The sequence below is a fragment of the Macrotis lagotis genome, chromosome 8, assembly GCF_037893015.1.
Source record: "Macrotis lagotis isolate mMagLag1 chromosome 8, bilby.v1.9.chrom.fasta, whole genome shotgun sequence".
In the NCBI taxonomy this organism is placed as follows: domain Eukaryota; kingdom Metazoa; phylum Chordata; class Mammalia; order Peramelemorphia; family Peramelidae; genus Macrotis; species Macrotis lagotis.
In genome coordinates, this window is record NC_133665.1 from 15,525,779 (window position 1) to 15,552,657 (window position 26,879).

Consider the following 26,879-nt stretch of genomic DNA (forward strand, 5'->3'; position numbering starts at 1 on the left):
CTGAAGGTACTCACTGTTGCTGCAATCACATGAGGAAGTCTTTCACTACCTTACACATAGAAATTGTACCATTTATAATATTAAATTCACCATCTGAAAATTCATAATTGGATGTATTAGGTGAGATATTCCTTAATAATTCTAAAATCTACATCAGAGAAAACACTCAGGCATTTTATCAGTAAGGATACAAACAACCAAGTTATGAATTCCAAAAATCCCAAAAGATTAAAAAAAATCTTAATTGGCAAAAAATGAAAAGATAAAATTTTACTTTATTCCATAAATACACTATTCACAAGGTTTTATAAACATCTGATGAATTTTACTGATGATCCAAGGGGGAAAAAACTAATAGGAATCTAAGAGAAATAAATTAGGAGCATGTCCTCTTATTTGCATTACAAGAATAAAGAAGTTATTAAATACATGTTTCACTAAATATCTCTGGTTCTTTTAAGTTGAACTACATATTTTTGTTTTTTGTTTATCTGAAAGTCTTGATAATACTAAGGCCCACATTTACAACAAAAATATAGAAAAAGTCATATAAAGTATGAAATTTCAAGTGTCCAAAAACACTCACCAACTGATGTACCTGGTCCTTCTAGGGTTAAGCATTATTATATTTCTTATTTTTTTCAACATATACTCATCCTTGCTTAACTGAATAGCATATTGTCAAAGAAGTGAGGTCTAATAGAAAAGGTATGTATTGAGAAGTAGTAGAAAATATGGTTAATGAGGTTAGATTATGAGACTAAGCAGGTAGAAGAGCTTAGATTGTACTTTGGGTATCTGTGAGTAGAAATGATATATTTTTTAAAGTGCTTAAGGAAAATATTAAGCAGTACTACAGAGACAGTATCATATTGGTATGGCATCCAGGGTCCTAGAAGCAAATAGGAAAGATCTGAGTTGGTGATCTTAGGTCTGATTCGTTCACATGCTCAATGATCATGAGGAAATCATCAACTCCCACTGAAGTTATTTCTCATCTGCAAAATAGAAATACTATCTAAACTACCAACTATCATTTTGCAAATCTTGAAGTGCTATGAAGATATCCATTATCATCATCATTATTATGTAAGGTGGATATATAAGGGGCAAGCTAGGTGGTGCAATGGATAGAACACCAGCTCTGGAGTCAGGAAGACCTGAATTCAAATTTAGCCTCAGACATTTGACCCTAACTAGATATGTGATGATGGGCAAGTCATTTAATCCTGATTGCCTCACATTCAGGACTATCTTCAGTCATTTTTTTTTTGAATTATAAAGATTTTATTTATTTTGAGTTTTACAATTTTCCTTCCCCCTAATTTTCCTTCCCTCCCCCCAACCCCCCACAGAAGGCAATTTTTCAGTCTTTACAGTGTTTCCATGGTATACACTGATCCAAATTGAATTTGATGAGAGAGAAATGATATCCTTAAGGAAGAAATATAAAGTATAAGAGATAGCAAGATCAGACAATAAGATATCAGTTTTTTTCTAAATTAAAGGTAATAATCCTTGGTCTTTGTTCAAGTTCTTTCTCTGGATAAAGATGGTATTCTCCATTGCAGACAGCCCCAAATTGTCCCTGACTGCTGTACGGATGGAATGAGCAAGTCCATCAAGGTTGATCATCACCCCATGTTGCTATTGGGGTATACAATGTTTTTCTGGTTCTGCTTATCTCACTCAGCATTAGTTCATGCAAATCCCTCCAGGCTTCCCTGAATTCCCATCCTTCCTGGTTTCTAATAGAACCATGACATAAATATACCACAGTTTGCAAAGCTATTCCCTAATTGAAGGACATTTACTTGATTTCCAATTGTGTGCCACCACAAAACAGGGCTGCTATGAATATTTTTGTACAAGTGATGTTTTCACCCTTTTTCATCATCTCTTCAGAGTATAGACCCAGTCATCTCCAGTCATCTTAATCCATTATCTATCCACTGGACCCAGATGAAAGAGGAGAAAGTGAGGCTGGAGACTGAGCACAGTATCCCCCCCACTTAAATCCAAATTATGTATGCAAGTCCTCATCATCTCCCTGATGTCATGTTGTTCTTCAAGAATGAAGACAAACAACAGCAAGGTCGATAATACAATAAGAGTGCAGTAAAACAGTTTTAAGTCTAACTGAACAAGAATTTATTAAACACATAGTAGATACCTTTTGCTGTGCTATGCAATGGGGATACAAAGGGAAAAAAAGAAACCAGGTCTTGCTTGCAAGGAGTTTGCATCCTGTAGGAGAGAACATGTACCAAATTTATAAATAAATTCTAATTTTATAAACCAATTTTTATTTCAATGGTACTTCTCACTGAGTAGGAGAGAGAAAGTTAGGTGAGGAAGGATAGTGACATGGTTGGAGAGGAAATGAAAGAGTTACTTTGATCAAGAAAAAGCCTTTCTTACTTCCTTTCTTCTTTTTTTTTGGAGGAAAATAATGTCAATGACCAGTTAACATGGCTACCTATGGGAAAAAAGTCAATCAGAAGGAAAATTAAATTTTACCTTTTGAAGACTCAGGAAAACAATGTAGATCTCTGGAATACCTTGAGAAAACTAAATGAAGCTCTAAATGTTTATAATGATAGAAATTTGTCAGTCACTGATAACATGTAAAGTAACCCTACTTGTACTTCCTATAGGATGGACAGAGAATATTCTTTGTTAATTATATAACTCACAGTTATGCATAATAGCAACTGAGAAAACAAAGAGATAATGAAAGAGCTATGAGATTTGGAAACAGAAGTCCTGGGTTCAAATCTTGTCACTATTTCATTTAGGATTATCCTTGCTTCTAGACAAGTCAGTTCATTCTCTGCCATGAATTTACTAAAGACTCTTAGGTTAGAATATCATCTGCTTTCCTATACTACATAGGTAGTGACTCAGAAACATCTACATTAAGAGTTTCACCTCTTCTTCTTAGAGTAATCCACTCTGATAAAAGTTCTGGCCCAAACCCTAAAGAGTTTGAGGATTTCTGGGATAAATTCCAAATATTTGTTCTGGTAGGAAGAATAATGCAAGAAAGGAAAAATATTCCACAGACCCACCAACAAACCTGATCCTTCTAAGATGAGAAGCTTTGCTACCCTCCAAATTTCACATGGGTTACAGCCATGTGAGTTGATTTCCAATGATAACACTTTTCAGATATTTCTGAACCATTAAGATTATGAATTGTAAACTTAGAAACAGAAGAAACAAATCTTAATTATCAAATTCCCCAAGCTGATCAGGCTCTAAAACTCTTAAGATTTCCTTCCCTTTAAGCTATTTTTAGAATTGACTTTCTTTTTAAAGAAATGTTAAATATGTAAATAAATCATTTCAAGAGCCTATTAACGTAATACTCTATAGATTGCCAGTGCTAGTCAATGAATTAAAAAAACTCAAGCAATTATTTTAAGTAACTGAAATAAGAGAGGATCCTTTACAATGGTACTCCAAAAACATTGATTTTTCTTTCTTTTAAATATATTCCAAAGGATACCAAAAAATAATAAAGGGTAGGGTAGCACATTAAACCTCATTTATAAAATTTCTATTTTAAGTGATGACTTTTGAATAAGCAATTACTTAGTTAAACCACTGGGTCAACAGGGTAAGATTTTTCAGATAGAAATGTGTTTACTTACACACATAGATTTCCAGTAAAAAAAACTAAAATTCAGGATTAGCAGAAAGAATCCTTTCTTGTAAGCCAAATAAGTCTCTTATAATTTTAAAATTGAAATTTTCAGCATAATACTTATAAACCTTAAAAACAATCTCCCTGATTATGTTCAACCATTGTAATCTCTTCATAACAAGCACACAATAAACTAGAAAAATCTATAAATCGGCCCTTGATGACAGAGGGTTCATTTAGTAGTTTACCAAATGGAATAACCCTGTTGGAATTCGTTCAAGTAGCCTGTGAAAATGTCAGAATGTAGTCTGTTTCAGAGGTCATAATCCCCAGAGGGTTCTGAGTTTTGGCCTGTTTGTCTTTTCACATGCTTTAAGATTTGAAAATTGTTCCTTGTAGACACTGAGTGATGCCCAGGGAATGCAAGGATTGTGGGAACTGGCAGTACCAACAGTGAAGACAAACTTCATGGGAAATCAGTGCCTACTTCATTTGCCCCATGAGCTCTCATCAGCTAAGTTACTATATTCAAATGGTTTAGTGAAGGGAAAGAAATAAAAATTTCATGTATCAGTTAACATCTTTAAAAAAAATAAATAGTTATAGGAAGAAACACTAAGTTACAAATAGTTTCTCCCATCAGCCTCTGAAGTACCATACTTACAATGATAGTACAGCTGAAGCATTCATTCTAAGAGCCAATTCTGAGCAAACTCTTTACTACTTATGATTGGAAATAGTATTTAAAATATTCATATATCCTATAAGAAAGTTAACAAAGAGAAACTACTAGATGATAAATTCATTTATAATAAGGTCTGTGTCCTATTTCATTTTTGTATTCTCAGCACCTGGCATAATGTTTTCTTCATAGGGCATGATTAATATACATATATTTTAAATATTGCATTTTGAAGACTTTTGAAATAATCATTTCAAGGGCTGACATGACAGAGCAAACATTTATGATTATTAAATTAAAAACACACTGGTATGTGAATAAGGAAAATTAAATTCTAGTCCTGCTGCTGCTACTATCACTATCCTTGAACTTCAGTATCCTTATCTTCAAAGAAGTAGCTGAAACAGATGACAGATAAAGTCACTACCATGTTAAAATTGCATGGTTCTATGAAATTATGACAGTTTGGCTAACAAGTTATTGGTATAACCCTGAAATGCTTTATAGTAAATAAAGTTTGAGATAAGGTGGTGTTTGTTTTCCACATATTAACTAGAAGTACAGAACTACTGAAAAATGCCAATGCACTTGCATCTTCCTAACTTAAAATGCAACAAGGGGAAAACTATGAATAAAAATAAAATTTTTTGCTTTTATTTTGATGCCATTACTGAAAATAATGAGTACACAAATATACATGAATCACCTTTATTTTCAAATGAGAATTGATGAAAACACACAACAAACTAGCTAGTTTTCCTGAAAACAACAGCATTAACAGGCAAAAGGCATGAATATTTTGAACTAAAATAAACAGCTACGAGGGTCTTTTTTTCTGAATAACTGATACTACTACACAAACACTAATACATACCTGCCAACCTTTGAAAACTATAAATAGGGAGATATTGCATAATTCCATAGATATATTCTAATTAGATAAGTTATAATAAGAACATCAACTAGATTACCACTTTTTTCTTTTAAAAAACAGAAATTTGTCCAACTAAATATAGAGTTGGCACGTATGTTTACTTTCACTAAAAGACCTGTGACATAGATATGTGATTGTAACATTATTAGTGCACGTACAATAAAAATTTCATGAGCTGATAAAGGTGGACATTTCCCCACTCCATTCTTTTCTTTCCTTTTCTGCTGCCCAATGAACAGAATAACACAAAGGAGAATGGGCTATCAGAAGTGAGCAAATGATGATATGAAGAGAGGCAGCCAGAGAAAGACATATGGACTTGAAAGCTATCATACAAATAATACAGACGGTCATACTATGACACAGATAGTTTTTTAAGACTTACCCACACTCACAGACTGAGTCAGCAGAGGAGACTGGAATCCTGACTCCCATAAGACTATACTTCCTGTTAATAATAGCGAGGGCAGTAGGTAAGGGTGGAAGAGTCAGACAATATGGGTTAATTTAAAGGCGTTAGAAAAACGCTTTTTCTGATAACTGCTAATGAATTTGGGTTGTTATCCATCATGGACCAAAAAAAGATTTATATACCCTTGTATTCACCACATTTTTCATATTTCCACTTTTTTTTCAATATTTTTAAATGATGTCTAGAATATTTCTTCTCCAAATTTTAACTTAAAAGAGAAACAAAAAAAGGAAAAGATAAGTATTAAAAAAAAAACAAACTACATTTTTCCTCATACTTTTAGGTTGGGATTGTTTTTTTTTTTCCAATCTTTACTCCTACATTAAAACAGCCCTCATTTATTACTGAAACAACATATTTCAGTAGTTCTTGACAATCAGTTCTCTCAACTAGTGAATACTAATGGGACATCCAGCTTTAATCATTTCTCTTCATAGGTATGCAAGAACACAGTTATAAGATTTAAATAGATTGAGAGATGGAAGAGGACATATGTCTTCAAATGTTTGAAGAACCATGATGTGGAAGACAAATTAGAATCATAAGGCTGACCTGAGGACAAAAGTATAGAAGTTATAAGAATAATGCTTTCAACTTACTACTTAAAAAAAACTTCCAAACAAAATCTATCCAGAAATGGAATATAGTAACTCATGAGTAAAACATTCTTCATCATTGGGGATGTTCAAGTAAAAGTTATATAACTACCATAAGGAATACTGTATAGAGGACTCAGACTATGCTTTGGTGGATAAAGAGGAAATGGAGTTGAACTAATATCCTCTAGGATTTCTTTCAACTCAGGTGGTTCTTAGATTGAGAATCCCATCAAATTTTTCCAATTACTATTTTGCTTACTGCAGTAAAGGTACTTACTGCAGTGGGAATTCTAATTCAGATACAGGTTAGTCTCTGAGCGACCTCCCTGATCTGAGATTAAGTAATTATAAAACCTGTTCCTTTCCAAATAGACTTGAGAAAAGCAGGAAGGATGGATTACAGATAAGTGAACTGTATCTTCTTCTCTAAACTAGTTATCTATTTTATCTATATTTGCCAACTGCAATTACATAAACTTGCTTTCTGTGGAGCAGTACAAAAATGTTTCTTCGTGTATTGCTTTAAATGAGCTAAAGCTTTATAGATTTGGAACCTAAAAGAAATCATTTGGTACACTTTAGTATTAAATCGGTAATTGGTGGTCATTTCCTATACACCATATAAATATATAGAGAGAGCTATATAGATATATGTAAATTTAACTATATATATGCTATATGCAGATGGCTCCAGAAATGATAGAAATATCCAATTAAAATTTGAAAGCTGGCAAAAAAATTTTTTTGCAATGTCTGAGATTTGAATCAGTTTGGTTTAACTTTTTAATTACTGTTGCTAAGTTTTATTCACATATTAACTGTTTGTACTTTGTAACTGTCAAATATGAAAAGAGCCCCACTTTATTAAATAGATAACTTATAAACAAAGCTTCTTTGTGCCTGATGATTTTACTAGTTTCACTTTGAATTTGTAAGCCTTATCAAGCACTTCGTAGACTTACCAAAACATGCTTAAAACAGCTACTATGGAGCTAAGTCAGGTGTCCAAAGTAATTAACCACCATAAATGAGGAATGCAAATTAATGCCCCCCCACCTTGGATGTATTCAACAATGTACTGGTGCAAAACTAAAATCTAGTAACATAGCTATTTAAACAAGAAATTTAGAATAAAAAGAAATGGCCAGGCTCCCAACTGCCTATTTATATCACATTTTAGAAGGAAATTTTTAAAAAGTTATTCTGGACTAGTGTAAGTTACCCTTAAGCTACTTATGAAGACCTAGCAAGCATTCTGAAGGATCAGGAATTTATCTCAAGAAAGAAGTTTGAGAGTTACAACAATTATTCATTTTTTTTCATTTGCGGTCGTTAAGGAAATATAATTCCTTTTAAATCAAAACACCATTGAGGTATTGAGTATAAATCATAAATCCTGATAAAATATCTGGCAAAAAAACTCAGAAAATTGGTTGAAGAGAGTTCTAACTAGGATCTATACATTTTTGTCCATGACAAAGTTCCAAGTCTGATTTCTACACACATCTGCTGCTACTATTTAGATGTAATATAATAAAATCTCAGAAAATTCAAATACTATTTTTTTAAAATACCATTTTTGACAAAAATATCTGAATTACTACAATTACTCAAAAGAAAAGTATCTTAAAGGTGAAACCAGTGGCAGAGGTAATATAATCCCCAATCATTTAATAATAGCTAGCATGTACTTTAAGGTTTGCAAAGTGCTTTAGTTAGTAGATTTGATCCTAAAATCCTTTCAACAGGAATAAGGGAAAGCAAAAAAAAAAACCCATTTGGTTCCATAGCTTAATTTTTTCTTAAATTCTGTTCCATCTGTTTTCTGATGTCATTAATCCCTCCAGCTTTGTACCTTTGTGCTTGGTACATAGTAGACAAGAAATGTGTGCTGATTGCCTCTCCACCTCAAATACTATGAAGTTATCAAACTACTGTGGTTTCTGACTATCTTCTTGGAATTACTCTATATCCATTAAAGCATTATCTCAATGCCTTACCACGATGTTTGAAAAAGTATCTGTACTATCAAATAAAAAAGAAAAAGTCAATAACTCAAAGTGAAGATCAGAACTTGCTTTTTTTTGCACCACCACCTCTGAAATTTTTATAGGCTGAGTAGACTGAATTTTACAAGTACATAATTAAATGGTCAAAGAGACCAACTTGCAATGTCTTGTGTTCAGCACATAGTTTATCAATTATTTTTCTTTAGAAACAAAGGTAAAAATGGCAGGTTATAATTTAAAAGATGATTTGCAAGTCTTTGTTATTAGCTGTTAAAATGATAGAGAATCCAATAGAAGGGATGGATTTCAATTTATATAAGATTTTGCTCAGTCATTTTTCAATTGTATTTAGCTCTTCAAGACTCCATTTGAAGTTTTCCCGGGAGAAAGATAACAGAGTGGTTTGCCATTTCCTTCTTCAGCTTATTTTAGAGATGAGGAAACTGAGGCAAATAGGGTGCAGTGACTTGTGTTTGAGGTCATATCTGAACTCAGAAGGTGTAGTTTTCCTAGTCAAAGGCCAGCACTCTATCCACTGTGTCATCCCAGCAAGAAAATTCTCCTTGAATAGACTTTTAAAAAGCAAGTAGAGGGTCAGCGAGGTGGTACAGTGGACAGAGAACCATCCCTGGAGTCAGGAGGACCTTGAGTTCATATCTGGTCTCAGACACTTGATAATTTCCTAGCTGTAGGACCTTTGGTAAGTCACTTAACCCCATTGCCTTGCAAAAACCAGAACCAAAAACAAACCCCCCCAAAAAGCAAGTAGAGTTTGAAAGGGAATGATGGCAACTATATAATCCTTTTAACTTTTTCTCAATACTAAAGCATAGCTGGTGCTATCCAACATCTAAATAAACAAGCCCTATCCTAGCTTGAAGAGAAATTTCATCTCTAAATGTTTGCTTTCAAGGGTTCATTGAAGAATATAATGAAAAAGATCAACCAAGAAGAGAATCCTGCTAGCTTCTCAGGTAATTTATTAAGATTTCTAATGAAATATATGTAAAATTCTAGGCTATTTGAGATGTTACCAATTAATAAAGGCAGGTTTGCAGCTCACAATTTTAACTATTTTGCAGTATATAAAAATCTAAATGCAATGTCTAAATTAATGCATAAGCTAGGAAACAAATCTGCAGAAAATCTCAACACAGAGCAATGTAGATTTTTGACCATTATATCTTTCCTTGACTCCATTTACCATATTCTAGAACATCAAGACTGAGCAAAACATACTGCCAATACAAACAGGTATTTAAAGAACAACTTTCACTTGGAAACTGGAAGAAGGCTTCCTCTGATTACTAGTCTGATTTGATAATCATGTTCATGTTAGAAGATCAATTTGTGTTTCAATGCATTGTTTTTGTGAAACTACTTGAATGAAGTTGTTTTGAATAGACTAATCTGTCTGATAATCTCAATGAAAAACCTAAGCAGTTTGCCTTACTAGGTACTAGTAGCTATGTGACTTTTAGAGCCTCACTATGGGGACAGGAAAACACTAGTATGTTCTGATGAAAACTTCTTTCATAATTACTGTAGCAGTGGAAATACTTTTCTATTTCACGAAGACTGCCAACATAAATATTAATCAACAATGAGGAAAAATCCTGGAAACATTTCTTAAATGTAATGGTCATTTTCCTTGTAAAGTTCATCAATAAACTATTTTGTGAAGCAATCATTCCATAGAGTCTCAAAATTTAAATATCTCCTTTTGTCAAAAAAGAAAACCATTTTAGTAAGTGAATTTCAAATGCTTAAAATTACAATCACAAAAAGTTCTCATTGGAATAAATTTAAATTCAATTTGTTTTAATCTTCAAATAGTATCTTTTAATTTTGACAGTTAAAACCACCTAATCATATAATGAATGAATCATATTATTCTTCAAAAAATAAAGAGACTAGGATGAATTTTTCTTGCACCCTATGTACTGCTGCATATAAAAATATTACCCAAGCTGAAGTGCCTTAAGAACCCAATAGATATACATACATGATTTTCACTAATATCTTCATGAGGTTACTTGTAATTTCTTAATGTGTAAGATATAAAACTCTAGGCCATATGAGAGATGTTATCAATCACTACAGTAGAGAAGTTTTCTGCTCACAATTTTTACCATGCTTTCCAATTGATGAACATTTTGAAAACTTTTTATGATATGAGCCAAAAAAACTTCTTAAAAAAAGATAGTATGAAATAGTGTCATAAATGACATTAATTTAAAGCTTTATCTATAAAAATTAAAGATGCCCATAGTAAGCAATGCAATGAAATTATACTGTTTCTTTATCTCATATAAATGGTCTTCTTGAACAACTAAGTTTTTCAACACCTATTTAATCCTAATTGTTCTTAATGATCCAAATTAAATTAGATTTAGTAAATGTAATCATATTTAATATACTGACACCTGAAATATCAGGTGGTGATTTTTACTCCCACTCACTATTTACTAAAAATGGAATTAATCATTTTAGGTCTTTTAGGTAATTACACATTGCTGATGTTGCTCAAACATCATCCTTAGAGTATTTTATTTAAGGGACAATTTTAGATCAATCAAGTTCTCAAAGGATAATGAGAGTCTAAAGTTCTGTAGTTTTAAAAGACTATGAAAGTTGAACTTAAGCATGATGTACTTTTGGTAACTTTCAGTATAAGACAATATAAAAAAAGAGAAGTGTGATTTTTCAATGTAGTATCATTTAGGAAAACAAAAGGACCATCATTAATGCTTTTTATATATTGTATTCCTTTAACAGTGTGATTCCTAATATGACAAATAATAAATCTGAAGGTATGCCTCAAAAGACTAGAAAAGTAGATTATTCTTACAGAAAGGAGCTTCTTGTGAAACTGCTGCAATATTAACATTCACATTGGCTAGATTCTAATTTTAAGATAGAACTGTTGTCCTATTTGATAGATGTATACTTATGGTACATTTTTGCTTAATATGATAAAAAAATCACAAAAAGAATAACATGCTAATGCTAGACTAGACATAATTGTGGATATCAGAGTCTCAGGTGTTCACCTGGAGATCATCAAAGATTTGAAAATGAAGTAGTGGCAAATAACCATTTTGATTTGCAGGATGGAATAACAGTAGACTTACAATATAAATAGAGAAAAATCGTGTTAATTTAACCCTAGAAAATAGGTCAGTCATAGAGTTTATTTAAATATTTTTCTCTCATTTTCATTTAAGAGATGAAATTTAAACCAAAAACATGTTCTGATAAATAAGAAAACTAGGATTACAAGAAAATATTTACTGTCAAATTTGACAACATAAAAATTAAAATGTAACATGATAAAAGCAAAGTTTATAGCCCAAACTTTTCTCAGAAAAGTTACCCATTCCATTCCCAGGTTAGTGAAGTCACTTGTATGAAACACCACCATCAAGCATATCAATGTACAAAAACTAAATTTCTCAGTCTCAAACTCATTTCCAAAAACAATGTTGCCCATAAAAAATATTTCAAGGGGAAAAATAACTGATAGGTATGCAAAGTCTGAAGCATTACCTGAAACCAGACTAATTTTCTCTCAAAGTGAAGTAAATAGAGCTTATGTGTATTCTAAAGACACACAGATATAGCCTGCTATTTATGTAATTTATAGTTGAAATAGTATGAGAAAAATTATTATAAATACTTAAAGCTCTTATAAATGGCAACAGATTTCTTTTAGAGTTCAACAATAAAAGAATTATTTATTAAATGTATGTGATTAAAGTTTTGATTGATGACATTTCTATATTTTTAGATAAAACTACAAAGGTTACTTGAAACAATTAGGACAAAATTTCATGGCAATAACATTTTTCAAGGCTGAAGAGAGAATGGGAAAAAGACTATTAAAAAGAGGCATAAAAGATGTCATCTATAAGTATTAACTGATTTAAAGTTATTAGAAATTAACAATATAAAAATTGCATTTGAGAGGTTAGTTGAGAGTATTAACTCATAAAAGATAAATAATACTACAAATTCTTTAAAACTCACCATTCTTGCGTTCATTGAGAGGAGGTAAATGCTGACTAGACTGTAAGGAAAGTTCCTGGAATTCATGAGCAACAGCTTCACTTTGAGGACTTGGAGCAAGGTGGCCTAATGACCCCAACTCATCCTCAGGTTCTACTATCCCGGGGTGATCCATAGTCTCTCAAACACCACAAACACAGGACTCAAGATGTCTCTTAACCAAAATTGATGGATGAGACTGCCAAGTCAAAAAATTTACAATTGGTTAGTATTGTTTCTTCTTTTTTTTTTGCAATAAATACAATTTTCAAATCTTCCTTCTAAGAGGCCAGGAATTTTAGAAGGCTATCAGCTAAATATGAGCAGAGAATATAAAATAGCAGAGAATAAAAAAATGCTGAGTAAATGTCCAAAAGGGGAAAGGTGATAGTATTCTACCCTAGCTAGAATACAACTGGACTCTTATGTCCTTTCTGGATGCCACATTTTATGAAGGACAATGAAAAGTTAGGGTAGGAGGGAGACTAGGTGGCACAGTAGATAGAGCACCAGCTCTGGAATCAGGAGGATCTGAGATCAAATCTTATCTCAGACACGTAATAATTACCTAGCTGTGTGGCCTTGGGCAAGCCACTTAACCCTATTGTCTTGCAAAAAAAAAAAATAGTTAGGTTAAGACTAAAAGGAGGGGGCGGGGCAGTGGATAGAGCACTGGCCTTGGAGTCAGGAGTACCTGTACCTGAGTTCAAATCTGACCTCAGACACTTAATAATTACCTAGCCATGTGGCCTTGGGCAAGCTACTTAACCCCATTGCCTTGCAAAAACAAAAAAAAAAAAAAAAAAAAAAAAAGACTAAAAGGAGAGTGATCAACATGGTGAGGAGACACCAGGGAATGTCATAGGGCAGAAAAGTTTAAGGAACTGAAAAAGAAAAATGTAAGTGAGAAATGGTAGCTATCTGGAGTATCTGGAAGGCCTTTGATAATCCACATCAGGAGGTAGATATCTCCTATCCTATTTCAATACACTATTCAATAAACTCTAGTGGCTTCTTATAGGAGGAACAAAACTAAAATTTTCTAGTATTCAAAACCCTTCATAACCTAGTTGTCTCCTATGCCAATCTTCTTCCAATTCTTGGTATACTCTTTGGTCCTAGGATACAGGCCCCCTTGCTTTCCTTGCACAAGAAACATCAGGTATTTTCACTGAATGTTCCCCATACATGTAATTGTCTCTTCTCGTCTCCATTTCTTGGCTTCCTTCAAATCTCAACTAAAATCCCAAAGTCTTTAAGACTAATCTCCTTTAATGCTATTATCTTCCCTCAGCTGATTATCTCCACTTTATCCTGCACCTATTTTGTCTGTAAATTACATGATGTCTCTCCATTAGACTAAGCTGTTTGAGAGTAGGGGCTGTTTTTTGTTTGAAGTTCTTTTTGTTTTCTTTGTAAAGTGCCTGGCACCTAGACCTCTGATGAATGCTTGTTGACCAACTGCCAGAAGAGTTCAATTCAATTCAATAAGTACCTCCCATGTGCTGGACACTCTACCAATTGCTGGGGATAAAGGAAGAGTCAAAAGGCAAATCAACTTCAAGGAGCTTACAATTTAATTGAAGGAACAATATGCCCCCCCAAATAAAGATACAAGGCAAGTTATATACAGAATAAATATGAAATAATTAAAAAGAAACTACAGCAATTAAGAGAGGCTAGAAGTTTCTTGTAGAAGATAGATTTTAGGTTGGGACCTAAAAGACCAAGGAGGTCAGTGATTGGAGTGATGAGGAACACTGCCAGTCATGGGGAATGAGTAAGATAAAATGCCTGGAGCCAAGAATTCAAACAAAAGTGGGAAAAGTACGGTTTGTAGATGTTAAGTAGAGGTTGGAATTATGTTCTTTCTGATTCTGATAATCCAAATTACACTACTGTTTAAACTCATACAAATGACTGATCTCCCTGTATTTCAAAAGTTCCTTTTCTATAACATGGGAATAGCATCATTTGCTCCTTATTCAAAAGGGCAATAATGAGGTTAAAATTATTTTGAAAAAAATGTTTTTAAGCTCAAGTGCTATCTATATGCAGATGAAAGGTAATCTTGGTAGTGTTGAAACATCAGTATTAAAATGGCATTGTAATCCTTAGCCTATTACATCTGATAAATATTAGTGAAAATCAAGATGTGGTAGCCTAAAGATGGGGGGAAAAATTGCATTCTCTTAAAAGTTAAAAGTTATATATTCAGGGGTGGCTAGGTGGTGCAGTGGATAAGGCACCAGCCCTGGAGTCAGGAGTACCTGGGTTCAAATTCAGTCTTAAGACACTTAATAATTATCTAGATGTGTGGCCTTGGGCAAGCCACTTAACCCCATTTGCCTTGCAAAAAGAACCTAAAAAAGAAGTTACAAATTCAAATTTCTAAAAAATAGTTTCTAGCAAGAAGAAAAACTGTAACTTTTATAAAAGTATCTTTTAGTATTTCAAGATAATTTTTCCTTTTCTTAAAGAAAAACATCAACAATGATTTTCAAAAGAAAAAAAGAGCTTTTCGAGCTAAAAGCAAGTTTCAGGTTGTTCACTATTAGTGCAGATATGTAGGTTTTATTATGCCAAGTCTTAGAGAAGGTAATAAGTTATAAATGGAGACATATATTTACAATTTTCCTTTACTAGGCCACCCAATGAACTCTGAACTTGATGACTACCTAAATATATAAACCACAATATGCATGAACCCAGTCTTTCAATGGTTTGTTATACAATTATGAGTTTAAAGTTATTTAATAATATAAATAGAATGTCTACTTTTATTTCATTAAAAAAATACAAAAAACTTCTAACCAGTGTCAGCTTACTGTTTAGATTCCTAATTAATCAAACCTAAAATTCAATATGATTGAATTATGTAAGCTTTAAAAGTACTTACATATTATGTCCCTCAATTAGAGTATGTCACTAACAATGAAACTAAGACAGAGAAGAAAGTACTAAAGAAAATGTAAACTAAAAGAGTGAAAATTGAAGAAAACATTTAAAATTATTTCAAAATGTCAAAAAGAAACATATTAAAAACACTGAACATATGCCAAAAAGAAATATACTATAGAAACTAAATTTGGAAGCAATGTCCAAGGATCAAGTACATAACTGTGGCTCTGTTTAAGAAGTATATTCTTTTATTAAGTAAGAAATGGAATAAATTATACTGTTAAATATTTCTGATCCTCATAAAAAATAGGATCTGCATCTAATGCACAGTCTACTTAAAAGACACGTGGATTTCATACACTTTAGTGTATAACCTATATTAGAAATATTTTCACTTCAGGGGCAACTAGGTGGTGCAGTGGATAGAAGCACCAGCCCTGGGGTCAGAAGTACTTGAGTTCAAATATGGCCTCAGACAATTAATAATAATTACCTAGCCTTGGGAAAGTCACTTAACCCCATTGCCAAGAAGGAAGGAAGGAAGGAAGGAAGGAAGGAAGGAAGGAAAGATTTTCACTTCATGGTTGTTACTAAAGCGTATACTAAATGTACCAATTTATAAAAGGTCAGATCTTATTGTGAAACTTAAGAACTAAAGAGATTACAACTCAAAAAATTGCAGCTGAAGTACAAATATTTCCTTGAGCGGTGATCTACATAGACTTAGTTTTTCACTTTTGGTCCTATTAGTTTCATGGAGAAAACTGGATAATTATGGAATAAGTAGCTACTGTTCTATATATTTTCTCCTTTTTGAGAAAGCTAGTCAATAAAGAGAGGAAAAAAATAATCAAAATGACAATTCTCTTTCTACTCCGTTTCCCATTTTTGGAATAAATAGGATGACTTTTTGTCTACTAAATAAATGTTTTACATAAAATATACCCTGAGATAAAAATGGACCCCTAAAATTATTTTAATCATGGCTTTTTATTTTTAAAAATTTTGTTACAAGGTCAACAGAAGAGCAAAGAATCATTCACCTGTCAAATATATGGAGAGGAAAATTTGTGACCAAAGAAGAGATAGGCAACAATATGAAATGCAAAATGATACTTCTGATTACATTAAATTGAAACGGTTTTGCATAAATAAAACCAATACAACCAAATTAGAAAGAAAGCAGAAAGCTGGGAAACAATTTATATAGCCAGTATTTCTGATAAAGGTCTCATTTCAAAAATATATAGAGAATCAAATTTATAAGAATGCACATCATTCCCCAGTAGATAAATGATATGAACAGTTTTCAGATGAAAAAATAAAAGTCATCTGCAATCATATGAAATACACCCTAAATCATTATTTTTTAGAGAAATGCAAATTAAAACAGCTCTGAGGTACCATCTCATTACTAGCAGATTGGCTAATATGTCAGAGAAGGTAAATGATAAATATTGGAGGGGATGTGGGAATACTGGGACACTAATCCACTGTTGGTGAAATTGTGAACTGATCCAATTGTTCTGGAAAGCAATTTGGAACTAAGTCCAAAGGGCGATAAAAATGTGCATACTCTTGGATATCCCAAGGTCTGTATCCCAAGGGGATCACCAAAAAGGGGAAAAGACCACATGAACTAGAATATTCAAAGTAGTTCTTTTTCATGGTGGCATAGAATTGGAAATTGAGGGGATGTTCATCATTTGGGGAATGGCTCAACAAGTTATGGAATATGAATGTAAAGGAATTTATTGCTCTAAGAAACGATGAGCAGGTGGATTTCTGAAAAATTTGGAAAGACTTACATGAATTGATACTGAGTGAAGTGAGCAGAACCAGGAAAACACCACAGATGTTAACAGCAACACTGTACAATTATGGACTATGATAGATTAGCTCTTCTCAACAATACAGTCATCTAAGACAATTCTAGAAAAACCTGTGACAGAAAATGCTATCCACATCCAAGGAAAGAACTATGGAATCTGAATGCAGACCAAAGTATGCAATTTTAAACTTTTTACATTTGTTATTTTGATTTTTTCTTCTCATGGTTTTCCCCTTTTTGTTCTGATGCTTCTTTCACAGCAAGACTAATATGGAAATGTAGGTGACATGACTGTATACATATAACCTAAATTAGATTACTTGCTTTCCTAGGTAGGAGTGAAGTAGTGGAAATTTTTTTTTTAAAGATTTTATTTATTTTGAATTTTACCATTTTCCCCCAATCTTGTTTCCCACCCCCCACCCCCCACAGAAGGCAGTCTGTTAAGTCTTTACATTGTTTCCATGGTATGCATTGATCTAAGTTGGATGTGATGAGAGAGAAATCATATCCTTATGGAAGAAACATAAAGTCTAAGAGATAGCAAAATTACATAATAAGATAATGGGTTTTTTTCCTAAATTGAAGGTAACAGTCTTTAGTCTTTGTTCAAACTCCACAATTCTTTCTATGGATACAGATGGTATTCTCCATGGCAGATATCCCAATATTGTGCCTGATTGTTGCACTGATGGAATGAGCAAGTCCATTAAGGTTGACCATCACCCCCATGTGGCTGTTAGGGTGTACAATGTTCTTTTGGTTCTGCTAATCTCGCTCAGCATCAGTTTATGCACATCCTTCCAGGCTTCCCTGAATTCCCATCCCTCCTGGTTTCTAATAGAGCAATAGTGTTCCATGACATACATGTACTACAGTTTACTAAGCCATTCCCTAATTGAAGGACATTCACGTCATTTCCAATTCTTTGCCACCACAAACAAGGCTGCTAAGAATATTTTTGTACAAGTGTTATTTTTACCCTTTTTCATCATCTCTTCAGGGTACAAACCCAGTAGTGGTATTGCTGGATCAAAGAGTATGTACATTTTTGTTGCCCTTTGGGCATAATTCAAAATTGCTCTCCAGCAAGGTTGGATGAGTTCACAGCTCCAACAACAATGTATTAGTGTCCCAGATTTCTCACAACCCTTTCAACATTGATCACTGTTCTTTCTGGTCATATTGGCCAAACTGAGAGGTGTGAGGTGGTAGCTCAGAGATGCTTTAATTTGCATTTCTCTAATAATTATTGATTTAGAGCAATTTTTCATATGCTATGGATCTATTTGATTTCCTTATCTGTAAATTGCCTTTGCATATCCTTTCATCATTTGTCAACTGGGGAATGGCTTGTCAAAGCAGTGGAAATATTAAAAGATACCATATTTCCCCATCTACAAGATGCACCCTTTTCTGAAAAATTTAGGGTCTAAAAACTGGGAGCATCTTATGCAGTGGTTGTAGATTTTTACTTGCATTTCCCACTTTTTCATTGTTTTGCATTTGTTACAGATAGATTAGGTTACATTTTGCCACGTTCTGCACAGAAATGGCTCAGAAAAGATTTTAGTACAATGCTGAAATCATGTTCAAAGTGATCCAATTTGCAAAAGTGCATGGAAATCATGCTGCTATCTGAGATTGACTATGGGAAGAAGAAACCCTACTGAAAATGGGCGCAGAAGAAGGTCACGAGAGACAAGTCAGCAGGATGGCCTGAATTAGAGAGGTAATGGAAGAGATGGACTGAAGAGCAAAGGACCATTGGATTTTCTCTGTCCACAAAGATAGTTCAGCAGAAGGCAAGAAAAATTGAAGATGAAAAAGAAGTTACTGATTTCAAAAAAGGACACAATTGGTGCTTCAGGTTCATAAAAGGGAATGAACTAAGCATGCATCCACTCACCAGACTTGCCCAAAAGATGCCTGAAAGCTATGAACAGAAGGTCTTTGAATTACATGATGAATAAAACTTGAGTTCAATAACTTAATGTAATACATTTTTTTTCAAATTTCAGGCCCCCAAATTAAGGTGTGTCTTGTACATGGGGAAATACAGTACATGTTCTATAATTAATAAGATTTATTCCCCCTTCCCTCAATCCCATAGTCCAAGCTGTGAGGTAAAGTTAATGAACTTTTAGAAATTCTTGACCCCAGGCCATGAGATGAGGTCAATGAACTTTGTCTCTCCCCAGCAAGGACTCAGTAAATTCATGCCCCCCCCTCAGGCAAAATACAAGTCCCCATGCATACCTGCCTAAACCTGAAAGGATTAAGTCTTTGACCTACAAATCCTCATCAACATACCTCACCATAGCATCTCTATTCTTTGAGCAACCTGACCCCTTCTAGGTTTACTGTAAAAATTCAGCTCATTCCTCAGTTGAGTTGCTCTTCCTCCTTTGGAGGTCTCTCTCTGGGGGAAGTTCAGAGCCCAAATCTCCTGCTCCTGTACCTCTCCTTACGTGCTCAACCTTTTAGCAGTTGACTTCCAGTGAAGAAAGTCCACTCTGGGGATGTGATCCTACAAATAATCTGTCACTGTCTTTCCTCCCATTTAGCTGGCCTTGATGTTCTCACCAGCCCAGGTTGTGACTGTTTATTCTTTACTTAACTTCACTGCTTCTACTGAAACTCACTATCTTGATGCTTTTCCAAAAGAACTTAACCTGTGAACTTTTTGTAATCACCTGTGAACTTTTGCAGTAACCTGTGAATTAAAATTTAAGCCAGTCAGCATTAGTTCAGATAAGTTTTAAAAGGTTTTCTGAAATCCATCCACTCATCATTTTATATAGCACAGTAGTATTCCATTATAATCACATGCCACAAGGGCGGAGCCAAGATGACAACAAGAACAGATACTATTTTAGGCTCTCTATCATAAATCTTCAAAACTAAGGACTCTTAACTAAATTTTTGCAAGACCCAGTGAGGCAGTCCTCCTACTCAAGGTAACGTGGAAAAGAGCAGAAAGGCTCTGCTCCCCGGGGTTGGAGGGGCAGCCCACCACAGGGGCGGTCCACCAGAGTGGTGCCCCACCAGAGCAAAACAACTTCAGGATCCCAGAGGTAGCCCCAGGGTACTAAGAGCCGAGGCTCACAGCAGCGGGGGAGTTTCCTGACCAATGGCCAGAGGAGTACCAAGAACAAATTGGGGCAACAGCTGTCGGACCTTTACCAGCACATGAAGCCCAGCCCTCAGGGCACACAGCAAGCAGCCTGGCCAAGGCAGTCCAGATCCAGGAAACACAAGCAGGTGGAGCTGGTAAGGAGGAGACCCCAGGGCATAAGCCCATTGAACCTAGGGAGGGGAGTGAAGAGAGACTGCCTAGCTCTGCCCCTGGAACAGGACTCTGGGGCTCTGACCACATTCAGATCCTGATCTCAGTCTAGGCCCCCCCATAGAACAGCAGGGCCTCCCCCCACCTCAGCCCAGTGACAGAGGGGGGCACATATGGTCATTCACAGACCAGGAGGGAAGACAGAGCCTCAATCACTGAGATCCTTGTGGGAGTGTCCCAAAAGCTCAGGAAGCACCCCAAAAACAGGCTTAGGCTGGGAAAATGAGCAGAGAAAAAAGAGGAAGACCATTGAGAAATATTTTGTATATGAGCCCAAGAAGGATCAAAACACTCAGTCTGAAGATGAGGAAGCACAAGCTCCTGCATCTGAAGACTCCAAGAAAAACAGAAATTGGGCTCAACCTATGACAGAGCTCAAAAGACTTTGAAAATCAAATGAGGGAGTTAGAAGAAAAACTGGGAAAAGAAATGAGAGAGATGCAGGAAAAACATGAAAATGAAATCAGCAGCTTAGTCAAGGAAATCCAAAACAATGCTGAAGAAAATAGCATGCTAAAAACCAGCTTAGGTCAAATGGATAGAACAGTTCAAAAAGTTATTGAGGAGAAGAATGCTTTAAAAAGCAAAATTGCCCAGATGGAAAAAGAGATAAGAAAACTCTCTGAGGAAAATAAATCCTTCAGACAAAGAATAGAACTAAGGAAGACTAATGAATTTACAAGAAATCAGGACTCAATACTTCAAAACCAAAAAAAATGAAAAATTAGAAGAAAATGTTAAACATCTCATTGAAAAAACAACTGATATGGAAAACAGATTTAGGAAAGATAATTTAAAAATTATTGGAATACCTGAAAGTCACGATCAGGAAAAGAGCCTTGACATCATTTTCAAAGAACTACTACAGGAAAACTGCCCTGATATCCTAGAAGCAGAGGGCAAAATAGAAATGGAGAGAATCCACTGATCCCCGCCTGAGAAAGAAATCCCAAAAAACCAACCCCTAGGAATATCATAGCCAAGTTTCAGAATTCCCAAGTGAAAAGAGAAAATATTACAAGCAGCCAGAAGGACACAAATATCATGGAGCTGCAGTCAGGATCACACAGGACTTAGCAGAAACTACATTGAAAGCTCACAGGGCTTGGAATATAATATACTGGAAGGCAAAAGAGCTTAGAATGCAACTGAGAATCAGCTACCCAGCAAAACTGAATGTCCTCTTCCAGGGAAAAAGATGGATTGTCAATGAACCAGGGGAATTTCAAATGTTCCTGTTGGAATGGCCAGAGCTGAAAAGAAGGTTTGATCTTCAAATACAGGACTCAGGTGAAGCATAGAGATTGGGGTTGAAGAGTAAAATATGAGGGACTTAATGATGATGAACCGCATGTATTCCTGCATAGAAAAATGACACTGATAATACTCATATGAACCTTCTCAATTAACAGAGCAGGTAGAAGGAGATTTTATAGATGAAGCACAGGAGAAAGATGAATTTGAAGATAAAATATGGTGGGAAAATGGAGTCAATAGAGAAAAGGGAAATGTAATGGGAGAAAGAAAAAGGAGAGGGGGAAATAGGCCAAGATATTTCATATAATAAGATTTTTCTTTATTACAATGAGCTATTGCAATGATATGGAAGGGGGGGGAAGGTAAGGGGGAATGAGGGAATCTTTGCTCTCCTCAGAGATGGCTAGGAGAGGAAACAGCATATATACTCAATGGGGTATATGCATCTGGAGTAAGAAGGGAGCGCAGGGGGAAGGAGGGGATGTGAATGATGGAGGAGAGGATGGACCATGGGGGGAGAGTGGTCAGATATAACACGTTTTCTTTTTAACTTCTTGCAAGGGGCTGGGATTGCATGGCCTGTCTGGGACCATAGGGCCAGGTGGATGCTGGGCCTAAGGTGTGGTATGAGGGCTTGGGGCCTCTTGGTCCCAGGGCCAGAGATCTGTCTGCTGCACCACTCAGTTACCCTACAGCAGAGTCAGAGTGAAAGGAGAGAGAAAATATAGTACATAGTAGTGGAGAAATATGAAAGGAGGGAGCTGCGATCAGCAATGGCAATGGTGGAAAAATATGGAAGTAACTTTTGTGATGGACTTATCATAAAGAATGTGATCCACCTGTGACAGAGTTGTTGGTGTTGGAACAAAGACTCAAGCACATTTTTTATTATTATTATTATTATTGTTTGGGGGGGGGGGGTGCAGGGCAAATGGGGCTGGGTGGCCTGCTTGGGGCCACATAGCAGGGTGATTGTTGGGTGTCTGAGGCCGGATTTGGACCCGGGCACTCCTGGCTCAAGGGCAATGCTCTGTCTGCCACCCACCCATGCCTACTATTATTACTATTTTATTTTATTTTGGGTCTTCTTTTTCTTTCTTTTGGTTTTTGAAGGGCAGTGGGGTTGAGGTGGCTTGCATGTCACACAGCTGGGTGATTGTTGGCTGTAGGGGGCCGGATATGGGCTCGGGTGCTCCTGGCTCCAGGGCCAGTGCTCCATCCACTGCGCCACCTGGCCATACCTATAATTATTACTATTTTTTTTAATTTTAATTTTCTTCTCTCCCCTTTACTTTATCGCTCGAGTCTATATTTTTTGGGGGGAGGGGGTATTTTGTTTACTCTTAAACAATATTTTATTAATGTATAAAAAATTATTTGTACAAAATGAAAATAAATATTAAATATAAAAAAATTAATACAGTTCTCACCCTCCTGAGTCAGAGTCTGGTGCATTCTTCACCAAATACACCCACATCAATTCTTTTCTTTTTTTTAAGGCAATGGAACCCCATTGTAACTTGCCCAAGGTCACACAGCTAAATAAGTATTAAGAGTCTCAGTACAGGTTTGAACTCAGGTCCCTATGGCTACAGGGCTTGTGCTCTATCCACTTTGCTACCCAGATGCTACAGCCACATTAATTCTTAAGCTCCCTCCCCCTAAAGTCTATTCACATGTCTTCATTACTACTATTGACAGATTGATGTTTCTCCCACATTTTTGTGGGGGTTTTTTGTTTTTAGAGGTTATTTCTAGCAAGGCAAAGTAAGTGACTTGACCAAGGTCACATAGCTAGGTAATTATTAAGTGTCTGAGGCTACATTTGAATTCAAGTCCCTCCACCTAGCTGTTCCTGACCTTCATTTTTGCAAAGGACCAATGATATCATGGTAGGGAATAAAGAATAAAAAGATCAGAAAGGTAGGTGAGGGATAGTTGAGCAACACAGCTTCCTTCTTCACTCTCCTTTTGTCCACATAGGTCTTACTTACTTACTCTCAAGTGCTCTGGCAAAAGAAATATAAATTCTTATCACTGAAATCTTATAAGATATCTTACAGTTAATGAATTAGATTTCTTTTCTAAGGATCATACCTTAAAAAAGCTTTCTTTACCATCAATCAAATACACATACACATACACAGACACAGACACAGACACAGACACACACCTGAAATAAACTATTATTATTTGTAAAAGATAATACCCTGAAAATTTCTTTATAGGGGCAAAGTAAGAATGCCTTCTTTACCCAGTATTATCCAGAATTTTCTATAAATTCTATTTGTGGTGATAAGACAAAAAATGTGTGTATATGTGTGTTTGTGAAAAATCAAAGAGAAATCTATTGTTATTTGCAGGTGATACCATAGTTTATTTAGAAAAAAGAATCAGTGAAGAATCTAATTAAGATTACTAATAGTTTCAGTAACAGGATATTAACTAAATCCATTACAATCATTAACATTTTTGATATAACACCAAAAAGAAAAAAAGACAATAGGAAAAGTTAAAAAATTGTATTCAAAATAACATACTTCACATTTATAGAAAAATAACTGCAAAATATTCTTTACAGAAATAAATGAATTGAAGAGATATTCATTGTTCACTGTAGAGCCATATTAATCTAAAAATTAATGTTCTGAGGGAAATAACAAAATGAAGAGGCCTTAGCATTACCTTATCTTTAAAAAATAAAGCCAGAATCATACAAAAATAATTTGGTACTGGTAATAAATCAGGAAAAAATACATTAGTGCAATAGACTAAAAAAGTAAAACTCAGAAACAATTAAAAAGCGGTTGCACCACAGTAAATCCATGGAGAAAAGTTACTGAGGTAAAGAATTCTGGATTGTTTTTTTGCAAGGCAATGTGGTTAAGTAGTTTGCCCAAGGTCACACAGCTAGGTAATTATTAAGTGTCTGAGGCCAGATTTGAACTCAGGGACTCCTGACTCCAGGGCCATTGCTCTATCTACTATGCCACCTAAAAACCCCAAGAATTTGCAAATGACAAAAACTGCTGAGCAAACTTGAGGCCCTTTGATAGAAACTAGACTTTGACGAACATATATCAAATACTAATATAAACAATAAATGAATATAACAACCTATAATCTGAAAGCCTCATTATTATTTTAGAGAATGAAAGGCAGTACCCTTACAGAAATTTGGTTAGGGGCTGCTTAACCAAAACAAAGATGGAGATGTCAAACAAAATAGTGGAAAAAGGGGGGAAAGATTTTAAAGAGTAATAAGAAAACTCAGAAGGGTTGGAATTTTTGAAGAAAACTAGAGAACAAAAGGAGAACAAATTTCAGTTTCTTATACAAACTTTTGGTTTGTGAAAGAAGGGTGAAGCAGAAGGAGCAGAATCAAGGAAGACCAAGGCAGAATGAAGGAGACCTGAAGACAATAACTCAATGAGCAATCAAAAGGAAAAGGAGTTGCTTGACAAGGGAAGTAGGAAAAAGTAATCAATTGCTAACTTAATAAATCATTAAGTAAATTGCTAAATAAAAAAAATGGTTTAACAAAGAAGAGTTTAGTCTGAAAAGGTAAGAGAAGGCAGGACTTTATCATTGAGACAAAGAAAGGAAGTTGGTTGTGGTTGATATGTACAGAGGTATGTTGAAGCCAGTTATATATGTTCCCAATTTTTATGTTTTCAGTGTACACTTTAGAAACAGGAAAATGTTACAAATCGTATAACTTAATTTACTGTTTGTTGATTGGCTATAACTAGGAAAGCAACAGAGAAAAATTATAATAATGGAGATTAAATTTAAAAGTATGCAGTGCTTTTTATTTTTTCCTGAGAGCCAGTTATTAAGCATTTACCAGCACATTGCTGCTAAGAGGTATAAAAAGACTGCAAAGGTCATAATCAAGTGTGAGGTATATGCACACAAGTACTTTAAAAAACAAATGTGAAAATCTAAATCAGGGATGTGAAGACTTTTGTATTTTTGCCAAGGTCAAGAGACTACTATCTAAATTGTAAATGTAAGCTGGTCTCTGTCCTAGAAAAAGCAAAGAGATTCAAGGAATGTTTCTGTAATCCCTGGTTGAAAGGAAAAAGGAAGTGTTTTTTGAAGGAATGGAAGCAAAGCTGCTATGGGGAAGGAGAGGGAATGTGAAAAGGAAATCAAGTGGCAGAGGGTTGTGACATGTCAAAAGATTGGAAAGTAGACATTTTGTAATGAGGAAGAGGAGGAAAAAAGATGACTGTTCACATGAAACTAAAAGACAAATGAGGATCTTCCAAAATTGAGAGTTAAATGGGGGAAAAGTTTGACCTCCAAAGAAGGATACAATAGATTCATAAAAAAAGTAATTAAGGAAGATCATCTTTTTTTTTCTTTTTAGGTTTTTGCAAGGCAATGGGGCTTGCCCAAGGCTACACAGCTAGGTAATTAAGTGTCTGAGACTAGATTTTGAACCCAGGTACTTTTGACTCCAAGGCCAGTGCTTTATCCACTGTGCTACCTAGCCGCCCCAAGGAGAATCATCTTATGAGGAAAGGAAAAAGTTAAATGTAGTGGTGGCTGCTAGAAGTTAAAAGCAGTGATTGAACTGTATACAGAGAAACCTATTGCCCTCCTGGGTCATTGTAACCAAGACATAATAGAAAATTATCCAAAATATGTGATTACTACCTATTTCAGGAAAAAGCCATGAAGTCCAAATGCCTAGAATTCTATTAATTCCTACAAGTACAAATAATACTATCAAACTTTAAAAGTATTCCTAAAAATTATGAAATTTTGGACAAATACTGAAGACCAAAAGGTCCCAGGCAGTGGTGGGATTCAGTCAGTTTGCACTGGTTTGCTAGAACCAATAATTTTATGTTGGGTTTGGTGGACAGGTGTTAAACTGGCACTTGTAATCAGGAGGTCTCTCTCAGGGGGGTCAACTTGGGCAACTCCCAATGTAGAAATCATAAATTCACATTGTTTTTAATGTTAATCTGTGCAACAGCATTTTCTAAGTGCCAGTAGTAATGTTCATTCTGTTCATAGGTGAAAAAAAAATTGTTGGAACTATGCTTGTATTATTTCTTTATTCATTTCTTAAAACTCATTATACCTTTGATGAAATACTACATTTTAATTCCCTCTTTGTTTTGTTTTTTGTTTT

At 34.8% G+C, this 26,879-nt stretch overlaps 1 protein-coding gene across 14 annotated transcripts in view; it reads right to left on the bottom strand.

The window, feature by feature from the left end:
- Positions 1-26,879, bottom strand: part of MRTFB (myocardin related transcription factor B) — a 328,483-nt gene that overhangs the window by 124,358 nt on the left and 177,246 nt on the right. For 12 of the 14 annotated variants that reach the window (XM_074196435.1, XM_074196431.1, XM_074196428.1 and 9 more), the window contains 2 exons: positions 12,375-12,591; positions 5,651-5,713 (listed from right to left, as the gene is read on the bottom strand). In XM_074196435.1, coding sequence (XP_074052536.1) covers positions 5,651-5,713; positions 12,375-12,528 — 217 coding nt within the window. In that variant the 5' untranslated portion in view covers positions 12,529-12,591. Of the gene's footprint in view, positions 12,351-12,374; positions 12,592-26,879 lie in introns of those variants that run through there. The other 2 variants (XM_074196436.1, XM_074196439.1) reach the window with 2 other exon arrangements.